The sequence below is a fragment of the Thalia democratica genome, chromosome 4 (genome assembly GCF_965202585.1).
Source record: "Thalia democratica chromosome 4, ktThaDemo2.hap1.1, whole genome shotgun sequence".
Lineage (NCBI taxonomy): Eukaryota > Metazoa > Chordata > Thaliacea > Salpida > Salpidae > Thalia > Thalia democratica.
The window spans coordinates 51,662,594-51,678,406 of record NC_139168.1 but is presented as its reverse complement, the minus strand read 5'-3'; the positions used below and the strand labels follow the sequence as shown (position 1 = coordinate 51,678,406).

The 15,813-nt window shown below is 25.6% G+C and overlaps 1 protein-coding gene across 2 annotated transcripts in view; it reads left to right on the top strand.

Moving 5' to 3' along the window:
- LOC145834035 (uncharacterized) overlaps positions 1 to 15,813 on the top strand; it is a 41,284-nt gene that overhangs the window by 23,225 nt on the left and 2,246 nt on the right. For both annotated transcript variants that reach the window (XM_082941357.1, XM_082941356.1), the window contains 10 exons: positions 1,292 to 1,467; positions 1,551 to 1,644; positions 8,581 to 8,682; positions 12,447 to 12,831; positions 13,413 to 13,587; positions 13,790 to 13,889; positions 13,968 to 14,051; positions 14,252 to 14,365; positions 15,205 to 15,320; positions 15,604 to 15,742. In XM_082941357.1, coding sequence (XP_082797483.1) covers positions 1,292 to 1,467; positions 1,551 to 1,644; positions 8,581 to 8,682; positions 12,447 to 12,831; positions 13,413 to 13,587; positions 13,790 to 13,889; positions 13,968 to 14,051; positions 14,252 to 14,365; positions 15,205 to 15,320; positions 15,604 to 15,742 — 1,485 coding nt within the window. The remainder of the gene's footprint in view (positions 1 to 1,291; positions 1,468 to 1,550; positions 1,645 to 8,580; positions 8,683 to 12,446; positions 12,832 to 13,412; positions 13,588 to 13,789; positions 13,890 to 13,967; positions 14,052 to 14,251; positions 14,366 to 15,204; positions 15,321 to 15,603; positions 15,743 to 15,813) is intronic.

Genomic DNA, 15,813 nt, shown 5'->3' with positions numbered 1-15,813 from the left:
AGTGTATGCATATATATTTTTTGTAAAACAAAAAGTCAACAGTTTACATATGTTTAACACCTAAAGTAAATGATAAATATAAAACTAGAATCAAAGTTTACTATTTTTACAAAAAGAAAACTATTCAAGTTTTTCAAAGAGTATGGTTTTATAATTACAGTAGTTAACGGATCAGTTCAGACATATTTTTTAGATGTAACGTTAAATGTTTTAAACTCAAGCTACTAATCTTTTATTAAATTCGCCAATATTTCACATTAACAACAGTTCTAATCACTCAAAACAAATACTAAAACAAGTACCCCTAAAAATTACTAGAAGACTCATAAAAGTTTCAAATAGCGAAGAATACTCAGTAATGTCAAACAAACTCAACAAAATGCCCTAAATTATGCTAAGTACGAATACAAATAAATTTACCATAACATTTTTAAAAGAAAGAACAAGAAATGTAAAATGTTTATCTTGAACCTTAAAATATTGGATGTTATAATATTCTCCTTATCAATTAGTTGAGACCTTTAATTGTTATCTTTAAAGATAAAAGTTTTAATAAAGAATAAGATTAGAAAACTGTTTATAATCCATTTAAATCTCCTATCCAATCTAAATATCTCAACAAAATTAGGCAAGTATTTCTTAACCTTAATTAACACATGTTTCAACAACAATCATCCATATAAAAAAATTTAACCTTAGTACATAAAAGGTTTTATACAGCTGCACAAGTATCTTTAAGAAATAGATAATAGCTAACAATAATAAAATGTTATACAAAAACGACAATACCAATACTACTAAAGATTATAAAACTGTCAAAACGAAATATTCTTAATAAACAACCAAAGTCTACAATCGGACCTTACTTAAAGGGCCACTGTAAAATGTTTAGCATTTTTTATATATTGTTAGATTAAAGTAAAACGAAATACAGCGTATATTCAATCGCATCAGACTGTAAAGTTAAAAAAAATTTAAAACTATCTTAACGTCATAATTTATTTTAACACTTCTTAAGTTTTAAATAATTTGTAGTTTTTATTAAACATAAATTTTTCTGTTAACATATGTAAAAAACTGTATTTTATTTTTATTTTTAATGATATATATGTAATTTGTTGTTAAGCTATCAATAGTGAATTTTTTTTTTAATTGAAAACAATAATTTAAAGTTTATATAATTTTACTCTTAATATTAGATAGATACGTTATCATTTATTTGCTTTACAAAATATATATGGTACAGTTTTAGATAGTGCTAATAAATTTTAAACTTCTATCACATTTACAGGTCGAAAAAGAAAAAAGTAAATTTGAGATTGAAAGTTCATTTAACAAACTACCTAGTTGTAAACCAAAAATCCAAAGTCAGTCTTCAAGTTTAAAAAGTAGTACAATGGCTGTTGGCATCAATAAGCATTTGGAAGCGAAAGAAAAAAAAAAACTTAGTTTATCTGCAGACCAAAGGTAAACGTGAAACTTAAGTACAATTAATTGTTAATTGCAGTTTTTTTTTTTTATTCAAGGTATAATGTAACTTAAAAATTTAGAAAAGGATTTCAACCATTATTAAAACCGAAGGTTAGAATTGCTAAAAAGCCTACTCTTGACATGTTATCACGTCCTTTTCCTCAAAAAGTGAAGGTTAGAAAGTGTTTTAAGTATTTATTTGTGTATAAGACATTTAAAACAGTTTTTAGTAAAAATCACTAACTATTTTTACTTATATATATAATTAACTAAAGCATGTAAAACGGAGTCAGCAGGCTACTGTCGCGGTTTATTTAATTAGTAAATACCATTTAATTTTTTTATACAATATTAGACCTTTTCTTCTTTAGATACTTTCGCGTAATAATAACGACACGCTTGCAGCCGAAATCTACCATGCGACAATTGGGTGAAAAGGGGGTCAAGCGGTAATTTACTAATAAAAATAATTGTAGTGAATCAAAATGAAACCAGGTGTAATACATAGTTGGATTTATTGTTTTCAAAACTTTTTTACTTTCTTTTTTGTTTGAACTTTTTAAAAAGCAGGGTTGCCACTCGGTCAGGAAAAGTCAGGATATCAGGAAAAGTCAGGAAAAATTTAAAAAATTGACAAAAGTCAGGAAACAATGGGGGGTTTTGAAAAAAAGTCAGGAAAAGTCAGGAAATTTGATTAAAAAAAAAAAAAAATCAGGTTTTGTCAGTTTAAATCAGGGTTTCCCAAACTCATTTACTAAATCGCCCCCTTTTCAGTAATTTGAAAAAAAATCGCCCCCCACGATTTTACAAAGTAGTTTTTCTTTTGAGTACAAACTTTTGAGCTAAAAAAACTTGTGTTCAAAATGTATTTTAGTCTGGTACTTCTTATGCACGCACTTTTGTGTTCAAATAGTTTACAGGACTTGAGAAAATAGTTTACAGTTATTTTCTTAGAAGCCCAGTAAAGTGTATTAAAATACTTAATTATTAATAAGCCTTGTGTAATCTGTTATCAATCCTGTTTAAATATGAACTGTTTTAAAACTAATGAAACTTTTAGGTCAGTGGTGGACAACTTTTGTAGTCAGCAATTCATATTTCCTAAAAATTCTTTTCTAGTTTCAACTCGTTAAAAAATGTAATTGCGGGCTGCATGATTTAAAAAAAATAACAAATAAGAAAATAAAAAAACTCGAACAAAATTGTAATAAAATGACTTAGTAGTATTGTGATGTAGGAAATACATTGTGAACTGAAAACTAAATGAAAGCGTATTTCAAAATATTAAGTATCAAAAAACTAAATTTTATTTATTTTGCACAAGTAGTTTTCAATTTACTTAGCGGGTCGAAATTCGACTGGATCTGCGACTTGATCTGAGCTGTACGTTACCCATCTGAAATCTTAACTGAAACCTGACATAATAATATCTCATATAACAAATTTGGACATTTAGAAGTTAATACTAAGTAACTTATTTAAACCGAACAAAATACTTAAACTATTTTATAAATAGGCATATTCTAAAATAACTATACCAGAGATTAAAAAACTATAAAAAAATGAACAGTTTATTTTACAAAAAATAAAATAAAAATCAAAATATAATTTCTGATCTAGTTTAAGGAAGTTTGACCGACTGGTTGATTATCTCACATGAAAAGTGGTTTCATCAACAGCTTCAGTAAATTTATTAATTTCAATGCTAAGATATATTGTAAGCAAGTTAGTTGTAAAGTTAAAAATTTAATTTTAAACAGTTTAAACTATTTGTTTCGTAGTAGAATACCATGAAATAGTATTCGACTTGGAATAATCTTTAGGGAACTAAACCTGAATTCTAACAATTTTTTTTCTTCATTTAAACTCAAAAAAAATCCAATGTTTTACAGTTAATTCTGTGAACAGAAAGTAATCAATCAAAAAAAAACTTTTAACTAGGTTAAAATTTTGTTTTGTAACTGTAGCAGTCTTCTTGATGGCTTATTTAATTCTGTTTAAAAAGTTTTTTTCTAGCTATTAGCCTATAATAATTTAACACAGGAAAAAAGTGAAAAACTAAAAGCTAGTGTTGAAGTATTAAAATAAACTAAGTATATTCTAATTGCTTATATATATTGAATTAAGATAAAACAAAAAACAGTTGTATTAATACTTTAAAACTCCTTATATAATAATAAATTTTTTAACAATAATAAATCAAGTTAGAAAATAAAATTGAGTTTAAGAAACTTTTAAATGAAAAAGTAGAAGTCATTTCAAATAGAGATCTCAAATTTATACTCTTTTAAAACCAAAAAGTTCTTTTTAGAAATAAAAACTTTAATGATTATCAAAATTTTACAATCAGATAATAGTTATATAGTGATATAAGTTATATACAGATTAAACAAGTAATAACAAAAACCTGTCAAATAAAGGTCTTTCAAACAAATATTTTAATGACTATGCTTTAAAAACTTTTAGTCTAATGTAAAACGACGAATATGAATTACAAAATTAACCAGGTCAAAATAAAAGTATTAAAAACTTTAAAACATAAACCATTTAATAAATATAGTAGACTTCCGCTTGAGTTGAAAAAAATCAAAAAGTGCAAACTCAAAAAATTATTACCATATTTTTTTTACAAAATGACAAATTTCAATATGTTATATGCAATAATGTTATGAATAAACATGAAATCCACTATAACAAAAAACTAGCTTTCATTAAAAAAATAGATCTATATAAGCTATTAAATATTATATATATTTTTTTTTATTAATATTTAGTTAGTAATAGACTTTACTTTAGTTAAATTTAGAAAAATATAAATTTGCATTTTTTTTGGGTAAAAAGTGCGAACTCAAGAGGAAGTCTACCGTAATTAATATTTATTAGGCATTATGCAAACCTGTTGTAGAATAAATAGCTTAATAAAGTTGTTATTTTAAAAAGACTACTCAAATACAATACAAACCAGGTTAAAAAAGAAATATTTCAAAAGATCAAATAAAATTAAAAAACTTTAATAAAATAAAGTCTGCGACTGAAGTCTAATATTATGTGAAGGATGAGGTTCATGAATGCTTGCAAGTTTTTCTAATCTGATTCTTAATCAGTAAAATAGAGCCTTAAGTGACCTCCTTTATAAATATCTAGATTAGATCTTTTGCTCAAGATGTTGATAACTGAACTGAAAGCTTTTTCAACAACATAGCTGGAAGGAAAAGCTATAAACAACAATCTAAATTCCTCTCAAATGATTTGATATTTTTGCCTTTGTTTTTGTTGAGTCCAAAAGCTTTCATATCGTTCTTTGGAAGAATTTACTTTAAGTTCAAGGTCAGTTTGTAAGTCTGAGATGGTTTCCTGTAAGTCGTTTACTTCAAAAGTATCTGCCTCGAAGGAATCCATATTTTTATCTATAGGGTAGCTTTTTTGTGTCAAATCTAAATTTTTCTACTTAATATGTTTAAATTGTTAAAAATTCCAGATTTTTTCCAGTTTTTTTTTTGCCTGAATTGTCAAATTCCAGGTTTTTAGATAAATTAGCAACCCTGTATAGTTTTATTTCTTAGTCTAACTTAGTGACTTTTCAAAAAACAACTGGAAATATCATGTGGTCATAGTTAATAATAAATAACATAGATTTTTACAAACCATTTATGATCCCAAATAACATATATGTCAGGTTATAAAATAGTGAGAGGGATTCCAATCGTCTATGACCTATGTAATTCTTAAATAAGGAAATATATAAATGAAAATATAGTATTTACTTAAATGTAGGAGTCATAAGCACTTGTTTTTTTTTTTTCAATTTTTTACATAAATAAAATAAACTTTTTTGTTTAAGTTTTACCTCAGGGTCAAAAAATTAATAGCAAGCTAAAATTAGTAAAATAGCAAGAAAAAAAAGTAAAAATCTTATGACAGCCCAAAATTTTTAAATCGCCCCCTTTTTGCCCCCTTACTAGTTATCGCCCACCCTTTCGCCCCCTTACTAATTATCGCCCCCCGAATTATTAAAATCGCCCCCAGGGGGGCGATATCGCCCACTTTGGGAAACCCTGGTTTAAATTTACAAAATTCCTTGTTTTCCAAAGCCTTCAAATGGTAAAAGTTAATTAAAAGTCCTTTAAAGTCAGAAAAAAAATCCAAAATTTTTCAAGAAATTTACAAAAATATTTAATTATATTTCCAATGCCTTCATCTGGTATAAATTAGTAAAATATCCTTTATAAAACTGCAAAAATTTTATATTAACATATTGAACAAGTACCTTACTTGAACAAGCAGATTTTGTAAGCTTTTTAGTATTGATGATCTGTAGCAAGGACACTTCCATAGTGAAACTGTGATATATACACAAAAGTTTATCTAGCATAATTTTAGAATCAAAAAGTTTTTTCTTTAAGTAAATAATTGAGTTCTTCATATTTAAGCAGTTAGTTTAGTATTTTATGTAACAAGTTAATGTGTATACTGAAGCAGAATGCAGACCAGATGAAGGAAACAATATCTTCATTAGATGAAGAGGTTCAAAAAGCTAATAAAAAAACGGAGAAAATAAATTTTAGTACATACAATTAAATAAAAGAGTATTTAATAAAGTTCTTTATTGTTTTAATGTTTTAACTGTAAAAGTTCGTTATTGTTTTAAGGTTTGAGTTGTGAAAGCTCCTTATATGTGGTTTCGTTTATTTAGATACATTTATGCTGAGAAATTCTAAAAAATTGTGTTCTTTGTTGTTTTAAGGTTTCAACTGTAAAAATTTGTTATTTTTTTAAGATTTTAGTTGTGAAAGTTTGTTACTAAATCAAGGTTTTAATTGCAAAAGTTCTTTATATGTCGTTTGTTTATCTAGATACATTTATGCTAGGAAATGCTCAAAAATTGTTTTTTTTTCAGACAAGCTGTGTTTATAAGGTAATAATACAAGTATTTTGCTGATAGAGCTGTCTATTACAAACATCAATCAAACACAGATGGTTTAAGTAATGTACTGGAAGTTTGATGATAGAATTCAGCAAAAAACTGTTGTTTTTAACCTGTATAAAAATTAGATTGAAAGCTTTATATAGTTTCAAGTGTTAGATTATGTATTTTAGAATAAGTTTAATTTAAGAGTTAGATTTAGAAAAGTCAGGAAAATTTTGGTAAAAAGTCAGGAAAAGTCAGAAAATTTTTCTCATCTTGATCAGTGGCAACCATGAAAAAGTTATTCAAGTTCAAATGCAACAAGTATTGCTATTTTTAGCTCAAAAAACAAAATAAATTCCTTAATGTTATTCAAAAAATGAGTAAAAACACTAAAAAGAAATAATTTAAAACTTTAATTATTACTGACTTTTTTATAATTTTTCTTAAGTATGGTATAATGTATATCAAAAAATAAGATTAGTTTTTTGAAAATTCAAAATATTACAAGTTTTTATTGTATTTAAAAAAACGCTTTAAAAAGAACGTCAATAATTAAAAAAATATTACCCAAAAAATCTGAAAAATTGTTTATTGTCTAGAAATTAGTATTTTTCATATTTATATTTTGTAGCTTTTCTATTATATATGTGCTTTAGCCTGAGTTAAAAGTGAAGTTTTGCTAAAGCGTATTGAGTAATAAAACCCTAAATTTTCCCTAAAGTTGCCCTAAAATCACCAGACTTTCCTTTATATATAGAAAATTTGAAAACCAAAAATATTATTTAAACTTTTTGACTTTTCAAAAATTTATGTAACTTTTTAGAAGGAAATATACCATATAAAATTAAAAAAATATAAGTATTTTAAAAGTTTTTGTAGAGTTTTTGGAAGGAACGGGTCAAATATGCACGAAGACACTTTTGCAAGAAGTCATTTTTGCACGAGAGTAAAAAAAAAATAGTAATAAGGTATAAAAAAACAAAAAGATAAATTGATATAAAAACAAAAAATAAGTAACCGACCGAGGGTAATGGTTAGGGGTAACAGTGATAGTAAAAATAAAATCAATTAAAAAAAAAACATCAACCTGTAAAAAAGTCTCTTCGTGCAAAAGTGACTATTTCTGCAAAATAAACGCCGTGCAAAAGTGTCTTTGTGCAAAATGTCCCTTTGTGCATATTTGACACTTACCCTTGCTTGAAACTTTAATTTTGACGCAAAATAAGCAGTATTTTAGGTAGAAAACTAACATAAATTGGTCGTATTTAATTTTACATAACTTCTAAAGTACTTAAAGCAGAAAAGAAACAAAGCCAAAGAAGAAACATGTTTCTATTCAGCAATGTATAACTCTAAGTTTTGGTTACGAGTCACCAAAAATGTTAATTACCGCTTTTCAGCCCACTGAGCATGCGTTAATTTCATATTCAAAACATTTTAGTTTACTTAACTATACCTTTACAAAGAAAAAATGGAATGCTTATTTTTAAAAGTAAATACATACAAAAATTTTATTCAACTTTTAGTAATTTTAACAGATAAAAAAAAAAAACTTAAAACATTCAATATTTTACATCGATACTATACTCGATATTTTGTTTCTTAACATATTTTATGTATAAATTAAATTTTCATGATGCTCACTAATATGAAGACTTAAGAAAATAACTTTCATTTAATATTTATGTTTTTTTATTAAAATATAAAACGGTTTAACTATACACAAGCCAACAATAGCTTTAATTTTTATTTTTTTAAACATTAAACACAATTAAGAACTCCAACAGATTGAATAATAAATTTTCTTTAAATTGATTTTGAATGCTGCTATGTTTTAGATTTAAAATTATCTTGCCTGCAATATGTTTTATGTTAATTTTTGTTTGTCTGAACAAGGCAATATATAAAGAAGTCAAAACAAAAAGTAAATTACAAACACGAAGTACAAAATCGAAAAAAAAGCACAAACAATTGTTGACATACCATAAAGATAATAACTATTTTACTATTAATAAAATGGAACACGTTTTAGTTTGTGTACTGCAATAAATTTTAAAATGTTATGCTAATAAATTTTATAAATTACTAGTCTTATCAAAACCGTTTTCTTAAATTCTAAAATGTTCTTTTTCTTAAGTTTTGTTAATTTAACTAAGTTTGCTTATTTTTCCTGTATATACTTAATGATTTTTTTATAACAGACCTCTAAGCATATTTCAATGGTGAATCGCACAGAATACATAAATAAATTTTTTAATATTTTATTGGAACGTAAATTTCAACGAGCAACTGCCGTAGAAATGGTAAGTTTTTTGAAGATTTTTTTAGTATTTTCCTTCCAGAACTGAAACCATTCAGTCTAAGATTTGTTATAAAATAGTCTACTTGGATTTATAACTGAAATCTTTCCTTCATTAATTCTAATTAGTGATGAAGTTGTTTTGATTCACTACCAGCTTTAATTTAGAATAACAGTAAGTTCCTTGTTTTTTAATAAAGTACTTTGGGTCCACCTTGATTTTTACAGGTTGATATTATTTTATAGAGTTATATCTAAACTATTAGACATTTTTAACCGTTTAGAAAATTCAAAGCAATTTTTAAGATATGAGCGGTCAAAGTCGGTGACGTCAATAGGTTCCTAATGGAAGGCGCAAACTAAAAACGCGAAAAAACGACCATTTCACTATATTTCTATCTCCTCCTTCATTTTTTAAGCAATCTTCTTCAAATTTTCACTGAAAGTGTATTATTAAATTTTAAAAATTGAATGCAGGAATTTTTTTAAATTTGAAAATTAAAGTTTTTATTGAAAAAAAAACATCTATTTTTTGTTTTTTTTATCTAAAATTTTTATTTTTTAACATTTTAAAAATTTCAACAATGAAACTCTTTCAAATTATCAAAGGAACCTTTCCTGAAAGTTGAGGTTTCTAGCTCAAAAAACGAAAGAGACAGGTTTTTAGTGATTTTTTTTGATTTATGAGAAAATTGACCTCAAAAAATTTGTGGTCCATACGTTTGTATCGGAAACTTTTTATAGAAATTACAATATATCATAAGTTAAATAAGGTTTTTTAATTCTATAAAAACTGGCTTGTAGTTTGTACTTTAAGCTTTCATATAAGATCCAATGTTATTTGTTGTAAAAAAAAATGTCGGACCCCTTCCTAACCCTTAATTTGCATTGGATTCAGCTAATAAACTATTCAATTAACTTTCAGGAAAATTTCTTACATATGTCATAAGAAATGATAAGTTGGATTTTTTTTTAAATGAGAAAATAATTTTAGATAGAAAAACCTAATAAAAAAGGGTAGTTTTTCAATGAATTTATTGGGTAAAATTTGTTAGTTTGACTAGATAAAATGCTAGTAATGGACTATCTGTAAAAATTTAGAGAATATTTGTTGAAAAACTAAGAAGATTATATAATTTAATTGAAATAGTTATTTTCCACCACTTTTATTCACACCATTTATAATGAACCTATTTTTATTTAAGCGGTAAAAAGTATATGAAAGCTAAGATGAAATTCTATAAATAGGGGTAGGGAATCAGCACATTTTTTGGTCATATTGTAAACTTCACATTTAAACATATGATTCAGATGTGTTTTGGCTTCAATAAAAAAAATTAAAAAAATTCTAGGGGTAGGGAGTATTTGGGTGATGTTTACTGGAAGCATTGAAACATATTATTTGGATGTGTTTAGGATTCATTAAGAAAAATAAAGAAAATTTTGCAAAAATAATATTTGCTCGTTAAAAAACTAATTTGAACACCAAAAATCACATATTTTTTTGATTTTTGACTTAAATAGTAATGAAGTCACTTATAAATGTCGTAAACTTAAAATTTATATCTTAAATGAAAGCTTGTAGTTATAGGCATACATTTAAAGACATTTCAACTTCTTTTTATATACTATGACATAATGATCACACAAAACATGCACATTTAGTCTGTAATTTTTTTTTTCTGAAATAAAAAGTAACTTTTTCTGTTGTTTTTACTTTTAGTTTCTTTGATTTTAAATGTCAAATGTGTGGAGTCAGTTAACTAAAAAGATATTAGTTACGTTTTGTCAATTGCATGTTGATATAGATATAAAATACATTCTGACCAAGTTTATTGCCTTGCAATTTATCACAAACGCAGGTTTATTAAACTTTGTTATTATGCCGCATCTATTTTGCAAAGCCTTCTGTTTATTCAAATGCTTATAAATGAAACACATCTAAGCAACCAGCATGTGGAACTACTGCTTGACTCTGAGTTTCTAGTCACTAAACTTGAAGCACTTATTTACTTTACTCACAAGGTAACACTATCATTATTACACATTGTTCTTAAAGTATTTCCTAAGCTCTTTAGGATCTCAGTTATAGAATAATGAACACTTTTGACGACTATGTGGTACATTATTCACATGTTAATGTGTTAAAGCCAATTCAGAGTGGTGTTGTAAAATTCTTAACAAGATGTGTCTCCATGCCGCCCAAGTTTTTGATCGCCAAACAGGTAGAGAATATGTATTTGGATTTTTTTTTTCGAGTCCACCACGTGCTACTGAGCTCAACTTATTAACGGATGATGAACTGGACTGACTATCAACCAATAACTTAGAATCTGAAAAACACCTTAATGGGTTTGAAAAGCGAATAGCATTTGAAAAATTTAGGAACCAAGGTTTTACAACAAAAAAGGTAGGAAGTTACTGTACATTACTTATATCTGATTCTTTTCATACTAAACATGAAAAAGTTTTAACAAAGTTGTTAATATTCTAAATAAAATGGAGCAAAGGTGGGTAGTAGAACAAAAAACTTTAAAGCTCAACAGATAATATAAAAAATTGAAAAAGGGAAGAAAATGGATACGTGCAGAAGCGTCTCAATCTCTGTAAAAGTTAGGAGGGCCTGAAGTGTTCGTGGAAGAGCTGCATTCTATTTTTAAATTTCATCCCAATCAAAATGAAGTTATTTTTCGTAATGAATTAATTTTCTTTAGAGATTCACACAAATTTGAAGTGTTATACAATCCACTACTTTTTTAAGTAAATGATGATACCCACGAGGAAAGACTTCTAAACTTATGTGCTTTTGTTTCCTTTTACTTTTAGAATTTAGGTGATGTGGAATGTATATTAGCAAGGTATTGATGTCATAATTGATTTATTTATAAATTAAAAAAAACTTTGAATAGTTATTCTATGCAAGGTAATGTTGTATGGCATTAAACATTAAGTAAATAATTGCACAATAAAGACATAATAAAGAAATAAAGAACATTGCTAAATAAGACGAATATTGCACTGCATCATTTAGTATTGACAGTTAACATTACTGCAAAATGACTGATAATTAAAAAAAAATGCTATTTAATATCTGTCACATTATTGATAAAATCTAATGGACTTTCCATTTGGAATACTTAGGTACTTATTCGTTTTTTACGATAATTAGTATTAATTCATTATTTATGTTAACAGTATTTTAATAAGATCTTTGCAATATACTATGCCTCTTTTTAATACCTGTCAATTTAATATAAGCTTAATTGAAACTCATATTTTTTGATTTAGTTGTTAAGTCATACTATTATCACTTCCAGTTAAAACAATGTTTATAGTGTTTAAATAAATACAAAATACTAGTTTTTTTTGCAAAAATAAGTAAATCCTTAAAACAAGAAGACAAGAATCTTAGTTCAGCATTTAGAATTGAAGTCTTACTTGTACGGTGATTTTACTTTTCATAATAGTTGTTTATTTATTTATTTAAAAATCTCTACTTAGTATGGTTTCAAATAAATGGTATGTTTATCACTTGTTTTTAAGTAAGAAGTTATAAATATGTAATGCAGTTCTTTATTTATTTAATCACACTGTTTTTATATTTCTACGATCAATATAAACTTGACTCCTAAAACTATTATTTTTTGATGGAAAAAGTAGTAGTATATAATTTAGTTTTAATAATTAAACATAAAAATTGTCAATCGTTAAAATTATAAAAGTATCAGTTTACAAAGGCGTTTTAAAATTTATCATTAATCGTTATAGGCACAGATAGAGGAAGCTAAAATTGCTCAGATATCAATCTCTTTGATTGGGTATAAATTTAAAATGGCAAGTCTAAAAACAAATAAAAAGTTTGTGACACCAAAAATAACAACAAACAGTAATACTTATGAAAAGAACCAAAGCTACAAGTTATCAGAATTCAAAATAAGTTTAACTTCTTCAACTGATCAATCACAATGCTCTATGTCTTCAGCTACTTCAACCGAATTGTTCAAGAAAAAGAAAAGAATTGCTCATACTTCATTATACGATCCAGTAATTCCGAGTTCTCCTGTGGCTGAAAATTCTACTGGCAGTAGCCAGATAAATGTTCCGAAAAAAATTACTTCCATGATTCATCTTTTTCACCAAGAGTTTATTAGTAGTAAGTAATAAGAACAATTTTTATTTACTAAAGTTAAATATTTTTGTTATAACTGTACTTTTAGTAAAAACCTGTATATACTAATTTGATACAGTCAAGAAACTATTATCGTGGTTTATATAATTAAGTTATTATTAATATAATTACTATTAAAATACTGCTACTCATGGTTTATTACTGTAATGTTTTTTTTGAACAACTATTTTCTTTACTCAAGTACTTTATTAGACTGTCGACGTTTGACAGCCCGTTATATATTAACAGCTCTACGGAGTCTACACAATGATTATTTTTAATTTGAAAATTTTTACGAAAATATAATAATTTGTTTTATTGTAACAAAAGCTATTTACAGTAAACTGTGTTAGTAAATACAGGCCAATGTTTTTAAATGCTTGTTTTTGTTTTCCTTCCAGGCTTCAAATTCAATGATGGTCTATATTGAAGCATAGTATTTCTGATTTTTCAAAAATAAACGACTAACATTTAAAATAATAAATAAGTTTCAAAATAAATTTTTTTTTGATTCTTTCTGCTTGTTTAGTTATCCATATAAAACTAATTTTATTAAAATATTGAAGGTAAGGATTTTCATGAAAAACTTAAAAAATACATTTTGACCGAAGATCAATTAAATTCGAATGGTTATCCAAGGCCTTCAGAAAAATCCCAACAAAAACTGCGTGAAGATGGTATTAAAGAATTTTATTGCTGTTTTAAAGACGGAAAAAAAAGAGATGTTATATCCTCTAATTTGTTAGTAGTTTTTTGAGTCATTAAGTTTTTAAAATAGTTAGTTATGTATTTTTTTTAACACTTTGTTTTATATGCTATGTAAAAAAGTTGATTTAGATTTTTTTTAAACTTAATAAAAATCGGTTTGGTATTTCAAAACAAACATTTGATATAATTAAAGCCTTATAATTTTAAATTTTTCTAATAATAAAATTCATGTTAGGAAGGTTTGCGTACGATGTCAAAAGAATTTTTTTGTCACTTTGAAGAAAGAAAATGACCAAGAATGTTACTACCATCCGAAAAAAACATTTAATAAAAGGGTTAACACTTGTTATATTACTTTTCGTATGCTTGAAGTATTTTGTAGCTTTAATTTAATTTTAAATACAAACGTGCAGTTAGGAGCAGGACGGGCTCGTGAGCTTGTTTATGACTGCTGTGGAGCCTCCGTGGGCGAAAGTGGGGGGTGTAATGTCGCTGATGTTAGTTAAGTAGATATATTTTTATAGTTCAACAGTATAGCCTAAAGTTTTTTCCAATGTCTGTGTGTATAAAAGCAACTTTGGATGTATCTTTTTTTTTCTTAATTAGAATTTCTTCTAAAAAAAACATTACTAAAATTGTTAGCTAAAATTAGACTACTTTTAAATAATAAACAACATGTCAGTTATTTATTTTTCAGTCTCATGTGCATGACGAAAATAAGAAAAAACTAAATGGCTACGTAAAAACGATTGATCTAAGAAAAATAGATCCTAGAAAAAGAGAGAGAGTTTATGGACTTGATTGCGAAATGGTATGTTGTTTATATTTAGAAAACTTAATTTTAAAAACCTAGAGCCGGTTATTTCTAAATCGCAATCAATTTAAACTTGATTATATCTAGCCCAATCATTTCTACCCGATCAGTAAAAGTTTGTTCATTTTTAGATTTTTAAATTGGGTATTGTTATAAAAACAAACAATCTTAACAAAATTATTCTTATATTAAAATTTAGTTTAATTTGTCCCAAACGAAACTTAATACTTTTACAATTTTATAGAAATTATGTTTACATTATTGATTTTGTTTTAAATTTTTATAGTTTTAATTTATTTTACTTTTTCTACTTTAATTTATTAATTTGATTATAATTATGATCAAAAGCTCGTAAAAACTTCTTTACAGTTCTTTCTTTCCTTTCATCAACTTTTTTTTTTCAGATTGTTATTCAAGGCAAAATATTTACTTTAAAAGTTGACCATGAACCTTATAACAGAAGCTGATTTTTTTTTTAAATGATATTAATATTACCTAGAAACTAAAAATAATTATTGTATTTATAAAATTTAATCTATTTAGATCAACAAAATAACATTTCTTTAGTAATAAAAGTAAAACTATGTAAACACTAAGTTTTGTTTGAAACAAAACAAACTATATTTAATATAATTACAATTTTGTTAAGATAAGTTTGTGTTTATAGTATTTCGTAACTAAAAAAATTAAAAAATGTACAAGTTTTTACCGATCGGGTTAGATATGATCGCTATTTAGAAATGTTATAAACATAGAAAATATCAAAATGTATCATTTTTAACTTTTTTTCTTCCTAATTTTAGACATTTATTATTTATACTCAATTGTATTTTTAGATTTACACAACGCATGGATTTGAATTAGCAAGAGTTAGTCTTGTAAAACATACCGGTGAAATTCGCTATGATTCTTATGTGCTGCCTAAAGGAAGAGTTCTCGATTATAATACAAAGTTGGTAGTAATTTAATTATATTTATTAAAGTAATAGAATGTTTTGATGCTAATCTTAAGTTACAATTGTTGTAAAGTAATTATATATGTGATGGACACTATTTTTGATTAAATATAATTTTTTTTTCACTTTCAATAACACTTAAGAAAAGTTTATTTGCAAAAAATATTTTCAAACAGGGTTGCAACATAAACTCAGGCTAGTTTTTAGGATTATTTTTTTAAGATTAATCAAAAATAAAAGTAAAAATGTAAGAAAAATAAGTACTTTGATCATTTTTAGATTCAGCGGTATCACTGCAGATTCGCTGCAGAATTGTAAGAAAACATTCAATCAAGTCCAAAACGATTTAGTAAAACTTATTTCAAGCAAGTCTATTTTGATCGGTCATTCACTGGAAAGTGATCTTATTGCACTTAGAGTTAGTTTTTTATATAAATTTATTAACCTTAAAAAAATACAGAATATATAACAACAGTTTCAAATTACTAC